The 24,265-nt window shown below is 48.1% G+C and overlaps 1 protein-coding gene across 1 annotated transcript in view; it reads right to left on the bottom strand.

Moving 5' to 3' along the window:
* Positions 1-24,265, bottom strand: part of LOC144157907 (calcium-activated chloride channel regulator 1-like) — a 46,843-nt gene that overhangs the window by 15,742 nt on the left and 6,836 nt on the right. Inside the window, exons 4-6 of the mRNA XM_077688624.1 lie at positions 20,039-20,212; positions 19,299-19,420; positions 18,649-18,763 (exon numbers count right to left, since the gene is read on the bottom strand). Coding sequence (XP_077544750.1) covers positions 18,649-18,763; positions 19,299-19,420; positions 20,039-20,212 — 411 coding nt within the window. The remainder of the gene's footprint in view (positions 1-18,648; positions 18,764-19,298; positions 19,421-20,038; positions 20,213-24,265) is intronic.

The following is a 24,265-nucleotide window of genomic DNA, read 5'->3' as shown; positions in this document are numbered from 1 at the left end:
TGTAATCTGTACACTCATTTTTCGTTCGGTTCTATCCCTAGCTCCGTTGCAGAAAGGCGCTGATCGACGCAGAAACTTTGTCTACACGATTCATCGACTGCTCACGTTATAAAAGTGTACACGTAGCTCGCAAATTGCATGAAACCCCTGAAGCAATACCTGACTTTCCTCCTCACGAAGCTGCATGATAATTCGATCGCTTAACTAAGCCACCACGGCTTCGTGTCTGGCCCTTGCGTTAATAAATGCTGATTTATATATTTCCAGACAAATTCTCGGACACTAAACATTTGCATTTGCTGTAGCTTGTCGTCAGCCTTGTTTAACATCATTTGTCCTCTGAAAAATATCTCTATATGCATTCGTGTTTCAGTTTTTCGGCAGGACGTTCTCTCCTTCCGCGTTATGACTAATCTAGTTCTGTGTAATTTGGTCCGTATCCGAATGCTTCCATCCACTCTCTCTTACTCGTCCCTTGCAGCTCCTTTTTATGAGGACGGCACCAAGTGCCCAAGTGTACTGTTTAATGCTGGGAAATTTTTCCCCGGACCCAAATACACTATTCCGTTCTGTTTCACTGTTCCCTATCAGCCACGTATAGGCTTAATATCTGACCCCCCCCCCCTTACGGCCCCTGTGAAGAAAAAAAATTCCCGCGCCTTCCCGCGAGGGGAACACGAGTAAATGCAGAGCATTGGGGCCTCAGTATTGGTTGAAGGCAGTGTTGCTTCCATCGCTTCTTCCGTGATGCTGGAGTAGCAGACACGAGTAAACGTGGGAGCGAGCGTCAACCAAGGAAGGAAGGAGCAACGCAGTGACTGAAGCACGAGCGACCGCTAGCCTCTTTATATTTGCAGCGCGCGCAGTAGAGGGAGTGCAGTACGGGGGGGGGAGAGCCCGCATGCGCAAGCAGCGCGCGCCCTTCCAGGCCCCACCGCGCTGCTATCACGCACCTGTTACGCCGAGACCGCAACGGAGTGAACGGGCTGACTACGACGCATGCGCGTGCCAGCTGCTGTTGAAAGATAGGAGGGAAGGAGGAGATGCGCACCTGCTGCGGACGCGGAGCTGTGGACGCCGTCCGACGCAGGAAGAGGCGAGGCTAAGAAATGCTCTGCATTTAAAACTTTTGCGCAGCTTGCCCTAGTCGTGTAAAGCTGGAGAAATAGCAGAGCTGGCGGCCCCTCTCCCTTTGTTGTAGACCCGGATGTTGCACCACACATGGATTTCCGTACTTGCCGCTGAAAGTTCCCCATGACCGGCAGGCCCGGATCGTCTTGTCCCCAGCCTTTCACATCTCTTACAAAGGAGAGCGCGTTAGCACGCGCTAGAACCCGCGGCAACCGGCTTCGAGAACTCGGCGTCTGTGCTCCCCACTTCAGGCGCGAACTCCTGTGAACTGGCGAGGAGAAGAGCACGCCAGACATCACACCACAAACGCTGGACAGAGTGTTCTCGAAGATTGAGCTGGCCGACGCACAGCGCTCCTCACGAGGGGCGTGCTCACGTGCGCTCGTGTTTCATTAATATTATTTTCTGGCAACGCTGGACGGCGAAGCTAAAAGCTTAAATAGCTCTGTTGTTAAAAAGGACAAATTTAGGGACCATGCCGTCACTTGTGCCTCGCACGCTGTAGATGCGAAAACGCGTCCAAAATGGAATGGATGGTAAAACCACCACTCCAGCGAGTATTTTCAGCCCATGGCAGCTTCCCCAGTACCTGAGCAGATAAGGGAGCACAAGTGGAAGCGTTACTCCCCTACTTAAACAGCTAATCATTACCTTTAGGGGCTAATTGCGTTTATCTTCGATACCATGTCACATTTTAATCTACCTGCGGCGGTGCGCACTGGTCCTTTTTATTAATAAAAGCAAAAGCTTTCCTAGTGGGTCCGATGTCGTTTTGTCAAAAAAACTAATGCATTCCCCCACACACCGATTAGTCCACTGAAAATCTCCAGACACACGGGACGTGTGTGAAACCAGACTTTCCTTGCGCCATACAGTTACTTGAAAATCGCGAAAACCGAGCGATTCTAGATAAGACAATGAGGCATCGATCATAAAGAAGGATTCCAAAAGTATGCCGTTATGCCATAAAACCACGTATCGGTACGCATTGACATCGTTCGTGAACGCATTTACTTGGTGGGCGAAAAATTGTCGCATAGGTTCGTTCTTTTTTGCGATTTGGGGTCTCTGAAGTTCTGATGATCGATTGTACGAAGTGTCAGCGAAGGTTAGACGCACTTTTAGCTTTCGTGCTTTCTTTAGGAAGAAATGAAAATTGTATTTATTTATTTATTTATTTATTTATTTATTTATTTATTTATTTATTTATTTATTTTGTAAAGGAGATACTCGACGTTTCTGTGGAAGGATGGGCCCGTTTATTCGTGAACGAGGCGTCAGCGCGGCAGGGGCGAGCCGAGACGACCAGCTTATCGCGAGGCTGAGCTTCAACGAGAGCGTCCTCTTCTTCGTCGTCATCCGACGCATACCCACATACGGGGAATTGCCCGTTATGACTTATGCTGGTCACAATTGCTCGTACATTTGCGCTACATACATACTTGCTACAATACCCCCGGCGAAAAGGGGAAGCCATCCTGGCGACCTAAGGGGTACACGACATGAGCGGGTCATAGTACGGCTTGAGCCGCGCGACATGAACTGTTTCACGCCCCCGACGGCGGCGATCTGAAGTGGGCGTTACAGGCTCAACAACATAATTCACCGGCGATGTTCGCTCCACAACCCGGTAGGAGCCGTGGTATTGCGACACAAATTTCGGTGACAGTCCGGGCGTCGGGCACGGTATGTAGAGCAAGACGAGGGATCCGTTCGGAAAAGTTGGAGCTGAGACCGAAACGTCGTGACGTGCCTTCTGGCGCTGCTGGTCTTCCGTTGTAAATCGACGAGCAAGCTGGCGACATTCCTCGGCGCGTCGAGCGACGTCTGAAACTGGCATGAATTCGGAGGCGTCAGGTCGGTACGGAAGTATACTGTCCAGCATGCATGAAGGCTCACGACCGTAGAGCAAAAAAAACGGCGAAAATCCTCTGGTTGTCTGCTTAGCGGTGTTGTAAGCATACGTCACGAAAGGAAGAATGAGGTCCCAATTGGAATGGTCCGAGGAAATGTACATTGCGATCATATCCCCCAGTGTGCGGTTAAACCGCTCTGTCAGTCCATTGGTCTGTGGGTGGTATGATGTGGTTTTGCGGTGAACAACGTTGCATTCAGCTAGAAGGGTCTCCACGACGTCGGATAAAAACACGCGACCTCGATCACTGAGTAGCTCGCGAGGAGCGCCGTGGCGGAGAATGAACCGCTGAAGGAGAAATGACGCTACTTCTCCAGCTGTGGCCGCCGGTAGCGCAGCTGTTTCGGCGTAACGCGTTAGATGATCAACGGCGACGATGATCCAGCGGTTACCGGCAGCTGTGCTGGGAAGTGGGCCGTAGAGATCAATGCCCACTCGGTCGAAGGGTCTCGCTGGACAGGGCAATGGCTGAAGTGGAGCGCTGGTGTGCTGCGGAGGAGTCTTGCGCCGTTGACAGTCTGGGCAGGATTTAACAAACTTTTTCACAAAGGTATACATCCCACGCCAGTAGTAGCGAAGTCGAAGGCGCTCGTATGTTTTCAGGACTCCAGCGTGAGCACACTGCGCGTCATCGTGAAAGGAAGAGCAAATTTCCTTGCGTAGGTGGCGAGGAATCACTAACAGCCATCTTCGACCGTCGTCGTGATAGTTGCGGCGGTACATTGGTTCGTCACGAACGGTGCAGTGAGCAGCTTGTCGGCGCAGTGATCTTGGAGCAGCGTTTGCCGGCGGGCATGAGAGATATTCGAGAATCGAGGTGATCCACGGGTCCTTACGCTGCTCACCAGCCATGTCCGCTATGGCGAGAGGCGCCAGGGTGTTATCCGCCGTCGACAAGCTCGCGACGTCCGATGGAAGCGGCGAGCGAGAAAGGGCGTCAGCGTCGTTATGTTTGCGTCCTGACCTGTACACAACACGGATATCATACTCTTGTAGGCGGAGGGCCCAGCGAGCGAGGCGACCGGAGGGATCCTTTAGTGAAGACAACCAACAAAGAGCATGATGATCCGTCACGACGGCGAAAGGACGTCCGTACAGGTAGGGGCGAAACTTTCTGATGGCCCAAACGATAGCCAAACGTTCCTTCTCTGTCACAGAGTAGTTCGCTTCCGCCTTCGTCAATGTACGACTCGCATAACTGACTACGTATTCCTCATAGCCGTCCTGTCGTTGGGCGAGGACTGCACCCAATCCCACACCACTGGCATCGGTGTGGAGTTCAGTTGGTGCGCGCGGATCGAAATGTCGGAGTATGGGTGGCGACGTAAGGACACGGCGTAGCCTCAGAAAAGCGTCTTCACAGTCAGCGGACCAATCAGAAATTTCCCCACTTCCACCGAGAAGTTGCGTGAGGGGCGCAATGATGGAGGCAAAGTTCCGTACAAAGCGCCGGAAATAAGAACAGAGGCCGATAAAGCTTCGCAGGGCCTTCATCGTAGTCGGCTTTGGGAACTTTGCCATGGCACGGAGTTTCGCTGGATCCGGGAGGACGCCATCTTTCGAAACTACATGGCCCAAAATGGTGAGTTTCCGAGAAGCGAAGCGGCACTTTTTAAGGTTCAGCTGCAAACCGGCGGAAGTCAGGCATTTCAGTACTTGTTTCAGGCGCGTTAGATGGGTCGTAAAATCTGGTGAAAACACGACGATGTCATCTAAGTAGCAAAGGCATGTTTTCCATTTGAGACCGCGCAATACGTTGTCCATCATTCGTTCGAATGTCGCAGGCGCATTACACAGTCCGAATGGCATGACATTGAACTCGTAGAGCCCATCTGGCGTTACAAATGCCGTTTTAGAGCGATCGGCGTTGGCCATGGGGACTTGCCAGTAGCCGGACCTCAAATCCAATGATGAGAAGTACTCGGCCCCTTGCAAGCTGTCCAGGGCGTCATCAATTCGGGGCAGCGGGTAAACGTCCTTACGAGTTATTTTGTTGAGACGTCTATAATCCACGCAGAACCGAATGGATCCATCTTTTTTCTTGACAAGGACCACAGGAGAAGCCCAAGGACTCATCGATGGTCGAATGACGTCGCGTTTTAGCATGTCCTCCACGTGTTCCTCAATAACACGACGCTCGGTGGAGGACACACGATACGGCCGCTGTCGCAATGGTGCGTGGGTGCCAGTGTCGATCTGATGCGAAACAGTTGACGTGCGGCCCAAAGGAGTGCCATGACAGTCGAATGATGAACTGAAGCGTCGTAGAACGGTCAATAGTTGGTCGCGTTGGGTCGAAGTAAGGGCGTCGTCAATGGCGTTGAGAAACATAGTCGCATCACGTTGGATATCACGTAAGCAACCGGAGCTAAGCGCGGTGATATGAACGGGAGAAACGTCTTCAGCTACGTCGATAAGAACGGAAGGCTCAACTTTCTCTACAAGGCCAACGCATTCACTGCGAAAGAGTTTGATGGGGTACGGATTTGGGTTTGAGAAAGGCACAGAACAGGAACCGGATTTGAGGTCGAGGACAGCGAACGGCAGTGGAAAGGATTTGCGAAGCGACAAGAGACCAGAAGGAGCGAATATGACTGTGGCGTGCGAAACACTGCTGCATGACAATGGCACAAGCACAGTTGAATCCGGTGGGATGTCGGTGTCGTCAGCAACAAGCAACTTTGCCGCGGCTTTCTCACAATCGTCTTCAAGTACCGGAAACAGCTCTACTTCAGCGCGCGCGCAGTCAATGATGGCGTGATGTCGTGACAAGAAGTCCCATCCGATAATGAGATTGTGAGAGCAGGACGGCAGGACGATGAGTTCGATGATGTAGACGACCCCTTGAATTGTAATCCGGGCAGTGCATGCGGCCAGCGGTTCCACAGGTTGCGCATTAGCGGTGCGCAGAGTAACACCATGTATAGGCGTCGTCACCTTACGCAACGATCGGCAAAATTTATCGTCAATAACAGAAACCGCAGCTCCAGTATCAATGAGCGCCAGGGTAAAAACACCATCAACAAACAAATTGGTTAAATTAGGCGGCGAAGAAGGAGGACTTTGGCATTTCGACGGTGACGCAGTTTTTGCCTCCGGAACTGCGGCGTCTAGTTTTCCGTCTGACTAGTCGTAGGGCGACGCCGCATCGGAGAGATTGAGCGGCGTCGTGGAGACTGCGAGCGACGGCTGGCGACGTCACGGTCATCGGACGAGATGGGTGTCGTCGAAAACTGGGCTGGGGCGTGCGTCATGGGTGGTGAGGGCGCATAAGGAAAGGACCACGACGAGTTGCGCGTACCCGTCATGCCACGGCGACAGTAGCGTGCCACATGTCCCGCAATCCCACACGAATAACAGATAGGGCGATTATCGGACGTGCGCCAAGGGTTTGCGAATGGGGACGCCGGACGCGGCACGACAGGCATAGGGCGAATGCGTTGAACTCCGGCAGTGGCATGACTCCCAGTGCTTGCAGCAGTCGCAAGGTAGGGTCCCGGTACGGTTCCAGTAAAAGGTCGCGCCGCGGTCTCGGCATAGGTTAGAGGCATATGTTGTACTGCATCGGCGAAAGCCAAAGGAGCGGTCATCGGCGTTTGCGGCGTGATGTCGGCGTAAGCCACTGGGGCTATCGCGAGATTGGGCTGCCGGGTGCATGGAAGTGCGTCAGCGACTTGTTGTTGTATCACGCTCTTGAGGGTTGGGGCTAAATTGGGCTGAGGCATCTTCACTACGTCGCCAACGAGAGAAAGCTGACGAGCCACTTCTTCGCGAACAAACTGCTGAATCTGGGCGAAGAGGACACCCTTATCGTCAGAGGCTAAGCTGCAAAGCGAGTGGTCTTGCTCCGCGGGTTTGCGAGTGAGAGCCCTCTCTCTGCGGAGTTCATCGAAGTCTTGGCAAGCATTGATGATTTCAGCGACAGTGCGAGGGTTTTTCGCGATCAGCATCTGGAAGGCGTCGTCTTCGATGCCTTTAAGGATATGCTTGATCTTTCCCTGTTCGGTCATAGCGTCGTTTGCCCTGTTACATACGTCAAGGATGTCCTCGATATAAGAGGTAAAGCTTTCATTCGTGCGCTGAGCGCGTTCGCGCAAACGCTGTTCAGCGCGCAGTTTTCGAAGTGCTGGGCGCCCGAACACTTTGGTGAATTCGGTCTTGAAGTCTGACCATGTGCGAAGATCAGACCCGTGGTTCTTATACCACGTCTCTGCAACACCGGTAAAAGAGAGACTGACTGTTTTGCTTATGCTTATCGTCCCAGTTGTTATGGGTGCTCACACGTTCAAAGGTGGCGAGCCAGTCCTCAGCGTCCTGGTCATCAGCGCCGTTGAAGAAGGGGGGATCCCGTTGACGGACCGTTCCAGGGCAGATGATCGGTGCCACAGGAGGTGTGGACTCGTGGTGGTTACCGTGAGACATCGTCGAGGGAAGTGTCCGACTGCGCAGCTCCAGGGTAGACAAATGGGGACCCGAGCAGGACCGCAACCTCCACCAAAAATTGTAAAGGAGATACTCGACGTTCCTGTAGAAGGATGGGCCCGTTTATTCGTGAACGAGGCGTCAGCGCGGCAGGGGCGAGCCGAGACGATGATGATGATGATGATGATGTCCTCAAATTGTTGGCACGTACCCACAAGGGGGGATTGGCCAGGGCTAAATCGGTTAAAAACGTGGGGACTTCAATATACTTATTTCCGAAAAGAGGCTGTAAAAGGAAACTTAGTTGTTAATGAAACCCGAATTACCCATTAATCAGCACCGCTTAGCAATTCAAACGACCTGAGGCAGAAAGAAAATTTTGAATGCAATTATATATATCCCTTCTTCCAAACCCCAGCTTTGATGCGCCAATAGATAATATAAGTGTTATCGATAAAGTCAACCCCAACCTCTCAATCGGCTCCTTCAAAAACAGTTGTCTAGCTGTTGAGAAACGGCGACAGTCGAGGAAAAAATGGTCGATTGTTTCGGGGACCTGGCACCGCACACATAGTTCTGTAGGTGAAAGTTCTGATCTGAACAGATAGAAATTAAGCCTCGGTACTCTGCAGCGCAGCTCGGTGAAGGTCACCTCGCATTGCCGAGAGCCACAAAAATGAACATTCCACCCGTACTTTAAATGTTGGAACTCTTCAAATGATAAGAGTGAATCGGAACGGGTGGCGTCTAAATGCCAATATCGTCTTAGTCTCGCAGATGCAAATAGAGCCAGATTAGGAATTCCGAATTTAATGGGAGCTGTGACGGCGAGATTAGCTAAATGGTCCGCTTGCTCGTTGCCCCTGATGTCCGTATGGCCAGGGACCCAAGACAAGCGTACCTCCTTCACGTGCCTGGGAACAAAAAATAATAGTGTGCGGTACAATGGAGAGTCCGAAGAGGAAGTTAACGCCGATACAACTGCCATCGAATCAGATAATATGATGATTTTTGAAACATGCTGCGGTACTTTGCATAGAGCTAGAGCTATTGCTAAAAATTCGGCCATAAAAATGGGTGTGTAATCCGGGATTCGCAGCGAATAACTCCAGTCTAAAGATTGTGAAAAAATACCAATTCCAGCTTTCTCGCCATTTTGAGATGCATCAGTATAAATCACAGAAGAAGAAGGATAATTGGATAAATATTCATTTAAAATAGCGGCTAATAGCGAGCGTGGTAGAAGTTTTGCAGCGGAAGGGAAGGGGTTTTGAAAGTAAAACTCAGTTTCTAGCTCGATTGTGGATACCGGAATGACCTCATATAGCTTAACAGAAATACAATCCAGGCATGATTGAACGAATAGCACTTGGGGGAGATACGTTTAGGCCACGGAGATGTAAAAAATATACTCGGCTCACAAATAAATACAGGCTTGGCAGCCCCAGAGGGGGCTTCGTACATGCGGAGGTAAGTTTGCACCGTCAGCAAGAGAAAACGGACCCTAAGTTCAGGAACGCGTGCCTCTAAGTACAGAACTCGGTTCGAAACGAACCGGGGAAGGCCAAGACAAAATCGAAGAATGCGCCTCTCCAACGGGTATAACGGACGCAGTTTGTAGATAGGACAACTGCAAAATAAGACGCACCCAAACTCCATGACTGGCCGGACGTAGGCTCGGTACAACAGCAAAAGTGTGTCCCGGCGCATTCCTGCTCGTTTCCCACATAGTCTTTTCATGCGACCAAATGCTCTCTCCGCTTTTGTGACCGATGTGTTAATATGTGCCTTCCAATCAAGAGCAGACGTGTATGTAACACCAAGATATTTCAGCGAATCCACCTGCGGAATGACTTGATTTTTGTAAGCGAGAGAAATTGAAATTGTTCCTGCAACCGGGAAGACAAGTAAAGCACTCTTCGACACATTTAACGTTAAATAAATGCTGTCAAGCCATGTCTCCAAGACAGATAAATAGGCCTGCAAACGGTCATATAGCGAATGAATGTCGACTGCGGCCGCAAAAAACGCTATATCATCCGCATAAACGTAGGTTCTTACATCTGGGAATATAGGAATGTCACTCATAAGGATGTTAAAAAGTAAAGGCGATAAAACCGATCCTTGACGCACTCCTCTAGTTTGAGGAAAACTTCCTGAAGATAGCCTTCCGTTTGTACAAAAGAATTCCCGATCAGCCAAAAACTCCCTAATCCAAGCAAAAAGATATGTAGGCAAGTTTATACGCGCTAGTTTGTCAAGTAAGATACCATGCTCGACACTGTCATAAGCTTTAGCTGCATCTAAGGTAACTAGTGCCGACACCAGTTTCCCTTTTTGTGCTAAGCGGATCCTCGCCTCTAAGTCCACATGAGCGTTCCAAATAGAACATCCCCGCCTAAAGCCAATCTGAGCAGGACTGAGTACTTGCCTGTCCTGCATGAAAGAAGTCATCCGTTTAAAAAGTATTCGCTCTATTAATTTTATCATGTTGGAGGTCAGAGCAATCGGCCTTAAGTTGTCTAAATCGAAACCCTGACCTGGCTTTTTTTGGAGCAAAATTATCTTGGACACCTTCCAGTTGAGTGGAATCCAACAAAACCTGAGGGATGAATTTATCACATTCAATAGAACCGGTTGGAATTCCTCAGCCAAAAATTTAATAGCACCAACAGTCACGCCATCAAGCCCCGGCGCCGCAGAACGTGTGATGGACAAGGCCTCCGTCAGACCACAAGATGAGACTGGCATAAAATCATCCGTTTCTGGAGGACCGATAAGACGGAAGTTATTACAACGAGAAGAAAAGCGAACCGCAAGACCTCTAGCAGAACGCTCAAGAATCCGGGCCTCTTCAGCAGAAGTCAAGAACTATGATGACTGTAACTTCTTGATAGAAACCGCCCGATTGCTTGCCATGAACTTATAGAGCGCTGCTTTATTTTTCGGATTCGAAGAGAGTCATTGAGATTTATAATGTAATCCATTTTAGCTTTCGCAACTGTACGTTTGAACACTGCTGCCATGTACTTATAGTTTATCCAATTTACAGGACAGAGATTGTGCAAAAGAGTCCTCAGAGCTGCTTTTCTACGGCGATAATCTCGGCTGCAATCAGAGTTCCACCAGTTAAAGACCTTTTGCTGTGCGGTACAATTGACTGTGAACTCAGCGTTTTTTGCTGCTGCCTGCAAAGACTCCATCGTTCACTGAGCATCTACAATGGACTCAGTGGTCTGCATTGATGTAAAGCAATCCCGCAGTGCCCCTTGGTAAACTCGCGCGTTAATAAATTTTTGCTTTCTGACCTCAATTCTAGTTAGAGGGACACCTACCGTAAACTCAATAGGAAAATGATCACTGCTTGAGCCGCAGGGTAATGTACCCCAGGACGCGACTTGTACATTGCCTGAGGAGAAGGTCAAGTCCAAGGCCGATCGAGATCCACCACGCAAAAATGTAACAGCCCGGGAATTATGACAGGAAAGGTCATTCCCCTGAAGCCAGTGCCAGAGCTCTAGACCACGAGAGTCCGTTCTGTATCCCCAAGAAACGTGGTGAGCATTGAAGTCACCGGCAACAATAATTGTCGATTTACTGGCTATAAACCTGTCCAGTTTCTCTACTCTACGGAAGCCTACCGGAAAATAAACATTGACGATGGAGATCGGAGGACTCCCAGGAAGAAGCAAATCTACCGCGAGAATTTCGCCACTGGGTGACATCAGTTCCAACGACGAAAATGCTCTATGACAAAGTTTTGAAGAAACTAAGGTTAGTAACCCGCCCCCTCTATTATTGCGGTCTAATCTAAAGGCCCGATAATTTCCCAAAGCAAAAAAATTGTCGTTAGAAAGCCATGACTCTTGAAGGAGGACAACATCAGGACAGTAATTTGCAACTAGACACTTGAGATCAACAAAAGAATTCACGGAGCGGCAGTTCCACTGTACAATCTTCAGAGATGCTATACTGCCTCGTGTACTGTGGACGCAACAATGGCCCCCCAGTATATCAGTGCCATTAGTTGAAGACGTAGGGGACGCCTTTTTGCTTGCTGGTTTTCCGCGTGCAGCCTTAGCTTCATCTATAGGGGAGATACGCCTCTTCTGTTTTGTGGGGATAATTTTATTTGTGGAAACGTCATTCACTTCCATGACGTAGGAGTCGTCGATGTCTACAGCCGGGGCGGCTTTTCCAACCTCGTCATTACTAACAACCGGAACTCCCTTCGGACCGACTGTCTCATCGCTACCCCAGTCTGGAACTGATTCTGCTGTATGCCGTGAGGAGCAGCCTGCAATAGCCTGGGCATCATCTGTTTCAGAGTGTGTTACAAGCTGAGGTTCAGAAGTAGAACATGTGACCTGGTGGTTAGTGGGAACATCCGGTATTGAGCAACCTAACTTTGCCGCCAAAAGGTTTGTGACATGCGTCAGCGTGACAAGAGTCTCAGTAAGCGGAGCGACCACTTGCTGCATTACCTGCGTGATGGAGTTTTCAAATACTGGAGTAATGGTCACTGGAAACGCGGCATCAGCAGCGGAACTTGTTTTGTGAATTGCTGCCGCATAACCCTGGGTACGACTTTTCAACAGAGCCGAAGCCTCAAACCTAGAGCAGTGGTTTTTTCCCATTATCTCTAAGAGGGAACATTCATGAGACCTGGCCGGGCAGTTGGAATACGTCGCTTCGTGGGCTCCCTTACAGAGACAGCAGAGTTCGATGTCTGATCGACAGGATTGCGCATCATGACTGTCTCCACACTTTTTTGCACCTAAGATTGGACTTGCATCCCCGAAATGTGTGGCCAAATCTCCAACACTTCCGGCACTGCAGTGGCCTAGGCTCCAAAGGGTCTACCCTATGCCCCAGCGGCCATGCCATCACCTCAGAGGGACATTTTAGTCCTGCAAAAGTCACGATAACAGACGCGGTTGGGATCCGCCGTCCATTCTCCACTCTGCTACAACGGTAGACTGCCGTCACACCTGCCATTTTGAACTCATCTAGTACTTCTTCGGGAGACTGGGTGGGATCAACGTCCCGAACAATGCCTTTCACACAAGCGAGGTGCGCCGGAATGAAGGCGTTCACGGGAACCGAGGCAAACGATGTGCACCGCAGCAGGTCCGCGACACAATCTAGGTCTTTAGATCGGCACAAAAGGCCTTCCCTGCCGTATTGCCTTACTTCCGAGATGGCCATGTAATGTTGGCTCACTAGTTTCAACTGCTCTTGAAGGAGTTTTGAATTTTTTGCTCGAATCACACCGTCCCCGGCGGGGACAAGTGCTACCGGAATGCTCCCTACGCCGTGCCGCTTGAATGCCTCTAAGGGTACGCTGCTTGCAGCCAAGCTGGCGGACCACGACGCCATGCTGGACCCCGGGGACCCTAGGGCCATAGCCCTAATATCCCCCACCGCTACAGGTTTGCAACAATTTGGCCCAACTTTAATAACTTTAGCCCTGGCCAAAACACCCACTCACGGTACCGATGTGCAGACGTAACAGCCTCAGAAGACACAGCGAGGAGTCGAAGCAGAACGGAACCGCCCTACCGCTGGAAACACGTCGCACTTTTTCTACGACCAGCTTATCGCGAGGCTGAGCTTTAACGAGAGCGTCCTCTTCTTCGTCGTCATCCGACGCATACCCACATACGGGGAATTGCCCGTTATGACTTATGCTGGTCACAATTGCTGGTACATTTGCGCTACATACATACTTGCTACAATTTATTTATTTATTTATTGTGCATCAAGGGCCCGTTAGGGGGGCCGCACAATGGCAGGCAAAATACGACGTAACAGAGTCAACAATGTCGGCTACTTAGCAGGACACAATATTCCTATGCCAATTCTAATATTCTACAATTCTAATAGAAATTCTGGCAGGAAAATTATTCCAGTCATGCGCTGTAAGGACAAAAAACTGAACGCTGGAAAGTTGCATGCGCTCCAGGCGTGTAAACAGCGGTACGGTGACTATTGCGTGAGGCTCGGGGAACAGGTATGAATAAGTGATTATTTGGGGCGAAGAATAAACCAACACGTGATAAAGAGACGAGCCCGCTATCATTCGACGGACGGTGAGGGTGGGGAGCTGAAGTTTTAGTGCCGCAGCACTTAAACGAATAGTTGGGAAGGATGAACCTGGCTGCACGGTTCTTAACCGATTTAGGGCGTAACAAAGGCTGGATTGGTGGGGGTCGCAGATGTTGTTCCCGTAATCAAGTTTCGAAAGAACGAGTGTTTTCTAAGCGCCGCGTAACCTAAAAAACGATGATGCCAACGAAATGTTCCGCACTGATCACCGTGTCTATTTCTTTGCAGTCACCCCGTGCTCTATTTCTAGTAAATTTTGTGTAAACAAATGGAGATACACGACACCCCCCCGCTGAATTGTGGCGAAAAATACAGTAAGAAAGTTCCGCTGCAAAAAAATGGCCGCGTATCTGCTCCTTTCGTTGCAAATGTCGACGCGAAAGACGATAGTCTTTCGTCAACATTTGCCAAGTAAATTCCTCCCTTCGCTTTCCCGCTCACCTCTCATGCTGCCCCTCTCCCGTCGCACTCCTCCCAAGGTAAACACGCTAAAGGTTTGCTCAAGTCCATTTAAATTTACCGCCTTGTATTGTTCCAGGCCTGGTGCCTCGATGCCAGCACTGCCGTACGGCGCAGACGCGCGTGAATATGGGCGCCCTACTTCAACGCTTACAAAACCACGGTTCCCTACTCCTTGTGCGTTCCAAGCGGATCGTGGAACTTATCTAGTAGAACCTTTCGTAACTGTTTTCGTTTGATTTCTTAAAATACCGCAAGAAGCTATAGTGGCCCTGCAGACAACAGGCGATGGCGTGAATTTTTTTATGCGGTGGATGCAGTATTTCTTTTGCGAAAATCAAGCATCCATGGATCTGTTATAAAGGAACCCTGCAACTATCCCTAATGTATTGATTTACTTCCTCATATTTGCGTAATCTTTTGATCTTGTTCAACAATGTTGACAGGTATGAACATTGCCACCGGACTTAGACGTTTAGATTTGGCTGGGGGAATATAAACCTATTGTGCATCATCTGTTTCACTTTGGCCGGGTAGCTGAATCGAGTTTGCTAAATTCTTTTTTGTCTCCAGGATTATGCTGACTCCCAACCCTGTTACGCACAAAGTGTCCCGCGACATTTTTTCTTTCTTTGGGGATGGAAGCACGGAGCGTTTAGCGAGAGATGCCCTGCGCCTCCCACGCCGCTCTGGGGGTTATGGTCTCCCTTGCATCGACCTCATGAGCCAGTTGTTGGCCCTTAGAGTCGTCTCTTCACTTCTCAGTGACGTAGAAGCTCAGGGCAGACCTTTGATCCTATACTTTCTCGGTCCTTCTAGACGGGTTCTTTGTCCAACTATGACCAGAAACCTGCACCCCAGTGCAGCTTTCCCGCCAAGACTGTTCAAGGCCGTCATTACTTTAGCTAAGGAAATTCGTGCACTGGATGCTGATGTCGATTTTGTGAATGAACAACCTGCCAGGCTGTGTGAAAAAATAGTTACTGCGAGATCGGGAAGACGTGTGGATCCACCAGATTTCCCCTGGTTACGGCTGACTTCAGGTAGGCTGCCAGAGGACGCCAAAACCATCCAGTGGCAAACAGCGTGGCGAATTCTTCCCACAAAAGATAGATTATTTCGCTGGGGAGTAACACAGAACTTTTCCTGTCCCAACTGCGGTCAACCAGAATCCACGGCTCACACGTTCTCAAGCTGCACTGTTGCGTGTTGCTTTTGGCGCATCATACACCGTGCCGCTCCAAGTTTGGGGCTTGCACGGTATCAACTGAGAGAACAGTGCCCTGGCACTCCCCTTGGCAAACTATTCGTAGTGATTGGCGATTATATACTATGGCGTAATCGCTGCAGGGCCGTAGCACAGAATCGCAGGCTACGTATGCAGTGGGCCTTGCTTTCCTTCTAGACAACACCTCGTGACCTTTTTGGAAGGCGAGTTGACCCTTTTGGGTGAGGAAGAGTTTCTGCGACATTGGTCTACCCGGTTTATTGAGGTTTCGAACAAAAGGGTTATTATTCATGCCAGTTTTCCAGACTTGTGTACTTAGGGATTTTCGTTGTAACAATTGATTTTGGTGTTAGAATTGAGTGTTAGTGCGGTACAGTACCCGTTGTGACATAAAACCAACCCTGTTTAGTATATTGCTGCATTCTTGAAGCGAATGTTTTTGTATAATTGTTTTCCTCGCATGTTAATCTTTCGGTTGTAAGCAACTCTAAATTGTTTGTATGTTAATCTTTTGTCTACAATCAACTTGAAACTGTTTATGTGTTTCTGTAAGTGTCTGTAACTGGCAGCTTTTGCGCTCTATTAGTTTTGTAGCAACTGGCGCTGCACTTGTTTAATTGTTTCTGGTTGTTACGTTGTATCATTGATACCAGGATTTTTTTATAATAAATTTATCCTTTCAAGACAGACAGACCAAATTTTCTTGTTCAAGTAGCCCAACGATGACCATCGTCTTTAAAAGTCCCAAACAATCAACCACTCGTTCTCCCACGCGGTTGGAGACTTCCCTTCAAGTCCACGGCAGTCACTCTATACCATGTTAGGAAGCAGGCTAACTAGTGACAGCGCGATAAGGAATGTACAGCTCCTACAAAAATGCTATAAGTGTGAAACATGTCGTTCTGTTCCGAGGCTTAAACGTCATGGCTTAGCCGGTTATCTCTCTCTTTTTCAGCCCACTAATAAGCAGGTTAGCTGGTATCAGTCTTCTTCTGCGTACACCTTTGCCCGTTTTCGGAATACCTTATAGTTGGGATAAATGTATAATTGTACACTTACTTGTATAGGCCAATGTGTATACTTGTATACCTTTTGTATACTTACATTGTATAACTCATTCAATTGTTCCTAGAGAAATAAACTCTGAAAATTTGAATGCCCAGTGCTTCGTTCTACTATTTACTATTTCTGTCTTGGGAGATTTTGCTCTCGGGTCTCCTCAACGGAGTACTGACACGAAATTTCAAAGCTGAGATACCTCTGTGAAACGTTTCCTTTGTATATGAAGATACCTCTTAGGAAGTTTCAACAGTAAGCGTCCAGCGTAAGATATTTTAAATCGATTTTAATTTTTGCGCGCTCGAGAAAGCTCAGAACGGACACCCTTCCGCAATCGGCATTATCATGACGCCTTCGGCTTCTACTGGCCCCAAACCGCCGACGTGGGGGGCCCCTCGACGTGGCAGACGCGCTTTCTGCGGCTGGCGCGCGCTGCATTGGCGTGGGTTATACGCCACGGCTTTGGGACTGACGTCATGCTACCCGGCGCGTGGAGACCGTAAAGACGTGCGCGCGCGAGCGCGCGCACAGACCGTGAGTGGTGCGAGAAGAACGGTGACGTCACGAGCACCGTAATGTCATGGCGGCCACCTCGGTCTTCGTTTTGTCGAAACCAAAACTGAAACAAATGAACGAGGCTTTAAATAATTATTTACGCTGCGACCGACCGCCTTCTATGAATACTTGGCTGGTAGGCACCCATAAGAGCGAAAAAATGTAACATGAAAATTTCGTGTCAGTACTCCTTCATGAAAAGCCCTACTACAAGCGACTTCTCTCCTCGCACTACAACAGTTCCTCTTGCTGGCGACCATGTTTTCGCGCCTCACTGAGTGGCCAAACCCCCTTGGTATTGCTCCTTGTTCTTTCCACAACTCCGTAGTCCCGGCGACGTGATGCTAGGAAAACTTAAGCTCACACCGCCGCCAGTTCTTTACCAGTACTCTCAGATGATGAGCGGAGACTGGAGTTAGTGCTTTTCATTATCTCTTCCGTAGTTCGGTCCCACTTAAACTCCCCCAAACTTTTTGTCTGCATTCGTCCGCTTGAATTTCACCACACCGCCACGATCCTTCCAGAACCATAAATTCCGCAAGGTTTCAGTGTGAAATAAAATTGAAGTAACTTTCGTTCAAGAACAGTCGTCTGCGTTTGAGCAGAACCACACCAGAATCATTTTTTTGAGCCGACGAAAACTGACCGCAAGGCTGACTCTCAAACAGAATTTTCCTTCCCATAGTTCGCGCTCGTCTTCTGCTTATAATTTAACTGCTCTTACAGTTTATCCTTGTGAAACGAAACCTAAGGGGACCTGTCTCTGAACAAATATTTTGTTTCCCCCTCTGAAGAGTCTTCTTGCTTACAGGTAATTAACTATAAGCCAAAAACTCCAAATGCTAGTCTTTTGTAGAAGCGATTTCCTGGGTTTTTATTCTGTTTTTATGTCCCCCAGCTCTTCCGCTCTCGTCCATCTCACTATGGCTCGCTGCCTCCTAATAACTTTTCTTAGGATGTCGCAAATGAGACAGACCTAAACCAATAATCAAGCACTTGTGCATGGCACCGTGCATAGGCCATTCTCTTTTATGGTTCTGGATGGTAGTTGGATGGTCAGTCTAATTTCTAAAGCTAGCATTTCAATACGACTGGCTCGACTTCGAAGTCAAATTAGCTCGAAACTCATTCGTGTTCGTTGGTCTCGAATCCTTTGGTCAGAGGTATAGCCGCAGGATCTGCATTTTAAATTAAAAAAAAAACCTCTGGCCCTGGTATTTGTTTTTCTTGGAGAGCCTTTCAGTTTGATCATATGCAAATGTCGCTTCAAATCGCGCGCCATCAGCCGCAGAGGGTTCGCACAACATCCGACAGATGGCGACGAGTGTACTGGCCAGTAGGAAGACGCAGTGAAAACATCCCCCTCGCGAGGGGCACGATCAAATGCAGAGCATTTCCGGGGGTGCACGACGTTAAGTAGTTTGCGTTACGTTAATGTTGTTGCACTTGTGGCAACTGCTGACGAGAGAGCGCTCGTCAGCAGTAATTTGAATGAGTCAACGATATAAGGCGCGTTCATAGCGTCCCATTCTGTGTCGGCTTTGGGGCGCAGTGGTTAGAACACCATGTACATTGCGTTCCGCCCGCAGGGTCGAGGGATCGAAACCTGGGGCCGGATAGTATTTCTTTTTTTTTTATATAGTAGGGAGGGGTGCGGTGCGGACTACGGACGTCAACGCGGGCGACATCGTGAGTTACTGAAATGCTCTGCATTTAAAAAAAAGACCATACGACTTCAAGAAAAAAACATTCTGCCGTCTATGTAACTCACGATCATACTCGATGAGACGTCCAACGCGAAGATTACTCTGCCGAGAGTATCCTTCCTTTTTTGGACTTCCTTGAAGTTCACCTTCACGTCTTTCCCCAAGTCGGCCTTGGGAAGCCTGCGCAAAGATTCAAGGCACAAACAGTCTATACCCTGCTACAGGTTATGGCGCTTCAAACATAACTCCGTCTAATACTCATCTTTACAACTATTGTTTCAATGTGCACTCACAAATAGTTCCCAATTTGTGTATTGTTGTTGCTGTACGGATTTCATCCCGTGTTGCAAGCGTCTTCCGAAAATGTGACGATGTTACCATATTATTCCATTTTTCAGTATGCTTGACATCTCATTGTGGTTCTCACTAACAATAAGATCCACCTCTCAACAACTTTAAAAAACTTTCGGGAGGTGCGACTTGTTTGTAAAATTTTCGTGTTGTTCCGCAATAGGTACTGCAAGAGCGATACCGACATCAGAAAAATTTGTGCTAATTTTTAGTGCAATCGCTGTATAAAGCCTGCACCAGAGGAGATAAAATTTTCTTCGCTGTATGATACTGTCATCACTACTTCGAGCCCGTTCATGCGGTGTTCTACAGCAGTAATGGCCTCTGACATCCATTTAACCAAAACACGAAAAACGTGACAGACATTGTGAAATCCTCGTTGCTCCTGATCACATCCCAGGTCGACCTGCGCCTACACAGGTGGTTGTGCTTGGTTGGGGCGAATGCGTTGTGCTTCATGTCAACGTCGTCGCAGAAGTCCGTCACCTGAGGATGAGATTGTCGATTAAGAATTGTAACCACGTTTTATCTATTTTTACCTACAGACATCTTTCCGGCACTAGTGTCAACTGTTTTTACTTTCAGAGGGTTACGAGGTTTGTTTGGAAATACAATGTTTCAATCTAACGAACTTCTCATTTAGAGCCCCCCCATTGAAGATATAACCCGCGGAACATGTGGGTCAATAAACAGCCGATTGTGCACATATGGTGGGTGAAAAGCAATATTTAACGGTGTGAGCATAAAAAAGGACAAACCAGAGTGACATTACTGAGGTGATAACACGGTGTGACTGCCGGAAATGCCGCAGAGTGTTTCTTTCCGCTGCCTCCCCATGCCTACCAACTTAAAGATCTGCCCTTCGCATAATGGTATGGTGGATTCCATGACTTTTTCGCTGTAGTCAGTTTTTCCATAATATCACCTCAGTGTTGCTTGAAGGAACAGGACATACTGAAAATGCATGTTCGTTGCCACTAAATCTTACTGGGAGATGCGTTTGCGTCGCACAAAAGATTCCACTCCTCGAGCATTCTCGCGCGATGACGCATAAATGACTATTGACACACTGTACAACACCTATTGTAGAGTGTGCAGACTTACGCCCTTCATGTAAGGCATGAACATGATCGATGACTTCAAAGGGTCCTCAGATTCGGGCGAGAACCAAACCTTGCACTTCGAAGAGGCCCGGCAGCCCTTGTAGATGCGACATGGTTCTCCAGAGTCGGTGTACGCCGTGAACTCGGCTCGGTCCGAACAAGAGGTTGCTCGGACCTGCGTGCGCACATTGTGGAATGGAACAGTTCTTTCAGGTTTACAAATTAACGTTTCGAACCAACATTTCCGCGTTTAAAGACAACAGAGCGAGTAGATCTAAGGTTAATTTAAACTATTGCCTGGCCCCTTCTATTTTAACTAGCAAGCATTTCCGCTCGTACATCACACAACCCTGGTTAGAGCCATTCAATCGTGGTTTCTCGAGAATTGATATCGCAGCATGCACAGCAACATCGGGCGCGATAGCTTTTTTGTAGAGTACGATAGCTGTAATAATTCCTATATCTCTACTATTTTTGGTAAATACTCTGGGTTGGAGTCCCATTCAGAAATTCTTACTCCTATTTGATTGGAATGGCAGCCAGTGAGGCGTGCGAAGTCTGTGGCACACCAGAGACCATACGACATGTCCTATACGAGTGTCCACGTTTTTCATCGGAAAAAAGCCACCTCTCTTCAATTCTACGGAAGCTGGACTCTCGGCGCCCGTTCTCTGAGGAGAAAATCCTGGGCCACTGGCCTTCATCATCTACGCACAAGGCGACAAAAGCTCTCCTGCGTTTTCTAAAAACTACGAACTTGCACACCTATATGACCTCAGTGAACTTTATGTCAATAGTGACCTGCCGCTGGGCCCACCACTTTACGCTCTGTCCGTACCTTTCCCCCCCTTCAGGTATAGGCGTTTCCTAGTCAGCACAGCCATGCGACGCATGGCGCCATCTAGGGGCATGTTTGAAACTAAGTTCACGTGCATGTTCCCCTGAATTTAATCGCCCGGAACCGCTTGGTCTCATAGTGTAGTAGTTCCACCTCTGTGAAGCGAACATCCTAACCCGGGTTCGAATCCCGTTTCCTCTTTTTTTTCATTTTCAAGGGTTTGTCATATTTGAATATTAACATTTGTTATCACGCATATAATCTATTTATGACATTTTTATGCATTGTAAATGAGATTTCGGGCATTGCCGTTGACTTTTGGTCAGTTTAAGCTACAGCATCGTGTACGGTTTTGCGGGTTTCCCCCTTGTAGGTCGGTTTCGGCTATTTCTGTTGCATATTTTTCAACACCGTGGTTTTCAACCATTGCAGGTCCGTTTTGGCAGTTTTTTTTGCAGTTAGGATGGTTTTGTATGCTTTAGGTACGTTTATGCTGTGATATAACCCGCATAAGCAAGCTCAGGTGACGGTTGGCTGTACTGACTAGGAAAGGCATATACGCTTCCCCTTCTTTTGTTGTTTTCCTCTTTTTCCTTATTGTTCCTGTTTGCCACGTGTAGCGTGGTATACTAGGCCGTAGCCTGGTTGACATTCCTGCCTTTCCTTTACCTTTTTTCTCTCTCTCTCCATCAGATTAAGGACTCGCATTAGAAATAAAACTGGTTTAGGGTAACTTAAAATTGTGATGGCATGCATCGACATCAATTCAGAGTCAGAGCCTACTGCAAACGTTTTGTGACGCGGAGCGACTCTACTCCGGCGCCTATCCAGGCGAGTCGGAAACACGAACCACATACTTGTATTACGGCCACTGGATGAGAGGGGGCTGGTGTAAACACTCGCGCAGTCTCGGAGCGGCAGTAAACGGTGCTTTCCGTTCTCAGGGTCCCAGGGCTACAACGTGCTCCAAAAATAGTCCTCCGCGCTGGCAGGCGATGTGCACGTCAACTTTATTCCTCAAGCCAAACAAATTCTTCGTAGCCCGTGACCACACCCCTTTCAACTTGTCGAATGTGAAATTAGAAGATCATGAAATATATCCCGCCTTACTAGTATCGCTCTATCAGAGCAAGAACCAATTATTTAGGTTGCTTCTTTGTGAACTTGATATTTTCTGTGCATTTTTATTTCTGTGTTCTACTGCTCTTGGACAAAACCAGAGAACGGTTTTAAGGCTTTGTCGTCGCGGTTTTGGCACCAAATTTTCGATCTCTATGGCGAGAAGGTTTAAATTATGGGATTAAAGAGAACTAGTTAAATAACTTGATTTATAGGTGGTATTCACATTGAAAAGTTTAGTTGTAAATTTCTTTGCTTGGCAACGCTGGAAACGGCCATGGCCCAAGCGCCACGGATATGTCACGGCTTGCGCCACTGCGACCGCTCGCCGCAGAAAAAAAAACACTAGCGTGCGTCGTCTGCTCCGTTTCAACCCGATTCTCAATGGTGGTGTCAACAGAGATGTTCTTAATCACATTCACATTGCATACAAGGCATTACTTTGCGTTTGGTGGGGTCGAGTTTGGAACGTCCAACACACGTCATGAGATTAGCACGGACAAGTACCGCCATCCCGCAGAGCCCTACGTAACCAGTGACGGTGCACTCACAGGGTTGCCTGCATGCGTGCCTCGCCAGTGAATACAACATATAGAGTTTCAACGAAGCGCGCGCAGCTGTTTCGACCGTGTAGGAATCGCGCCAGCGCATAAACGTCGGCTTCATAAGATGCGGAACCCAGGTTCGACTCCGGCCACGAGAACCATTTATTTCTTGAGGCGCTTATTGTGCCTTCGCTTACCATCATCATCATCGTCGTCGTCGTCGTCGTTTTGTGAAACCCACTGAGTAATGTTGGCTTTCCTGCAGTGTCTTCTGGCGCTACATCGAACGGCATCAATGGGAATAGGGTTCTTCGCTTTAAAACTATTTTGTAGCACGATAAGCGCCCCATTGTTATTCAATTTCCATTATACGAAGTTCCAAGCTCCTAAGCGGAACCAGCGATGGGATTCTAGTTTGTAATACGTAACTACCCCAAAAGGAATCAATTGACAATGTGTATTCCATATTGCAGGACGGCCGAAACTCCGAATTCGATGTACAATGTGGTGTACAAGGCGATATACATTTCTATTTGAACCGCGGTATACAGTAGAGGGGGCGGTGTCTCTGTGCTGCAGGCCATCTCCAGCGGCGAACTGCTGGAACCTTTCAGCAATATAACTGATGACTACGAAGTACTGTGCACTAAGCGAAGCGAAAATGTTTTCGCTGTCATTTGTCGACCCCTGAAAAACTTATGCCTGCATTTCTATAGTGGGTACATTTTACTAGCACAAAAGACAGACCACTAGAGCAAGAAAATCACACGACGAACGCTAGTCCTGTGACTTAATTCGCAGCATTTCTAGATTGCTTTGACAGTTTTGTCGTGCGCCAGTGAAATTGGGTGCACTTTAGTTATGGCGGAATTTCAACAGATATGTTAAATCAATCAGCGCGTAAAACGAAATTTTTAGGAATACTTTAACATAATGGCTTTCACAATGCAATTACTTCTAAATCGTCTATCACTGCTACAACGTCATCGTTGCGTCACATGTTTGCAATAAACATTTCCATGCACCATAGCATGTCTGGGGTTTTAAGCTGCGGTATCAGCGATCACATGACGATATTTCCTTTTATAGACACTCTCATCTCCAGTTTAACATGTTTTGTGAAACTACATGTCGTCTTATATAAGGAAACAGCACACGCTTTTAGAGAAAAGGTACAGGTCGTAGACTGGCCAAAGGACGCTCGTGATGACGCTGATATTTCATGTGAAGAATTGATAGAAATGTTTAAAACCCGATATTTTGAGCCATTACCAGTAAGGGACTTTCAGCCGAGCAATACATCACGTAAACCGCGGATTACCAAACATATTCTTAGTGGCATACGGACAGAAAAACAAACTTTTCAAACTTTTTCTTTGCACTTGGGATCAAAGCGATTGTAACTAGTACATAAATTTCTGAAATAATTTAAACAAAAAAAAATATCAACCAACAAGTATTATTTCTTTCCCGTCTTCCCTGGATTCGGCGCAGGCTCGCGGCCTCCTGGACGTAGGAGGCTGACCACGTCCCTTTCCAGCTCCCTTGGCTGCGCAATAAAATGTTTTTTACCACCTACAACCGTCTTCTATTCTGACGTACATCGCAATGGTGAAACCGTGTGCAAAAAAATAAACAACGTTTTATACAGGAAAACATACACTACTCAAGTGCAACCCGCTATTCTTTATGGCAAAGTTTGGATAGGGAAAGAACTAGTAGATCG

Source organism: Haemaphysalis longicornis, unplaced genomic scaffold (genome assembly GCF_048455015.1).
Source record: "Haemaphysalis longicornis isolate Haplotype H1 unplaced genomic scaffold, Haemaphysalis longicornis Haplotype H1 scaffold_10, whole genome shotgun sequence".
Lineage (NCBI taxonomy): Eukaryota > Metazoa > Arthropoda > Arachnida > Ixodida > Ixodidae > Haemaphysalis > Haemaphysalis longicornis.
The sequence above is the reverse complement of the archived record's forward strand: the minus strand, read 5'-3'. Positions and strand labels throughout refer to the sequence as shown.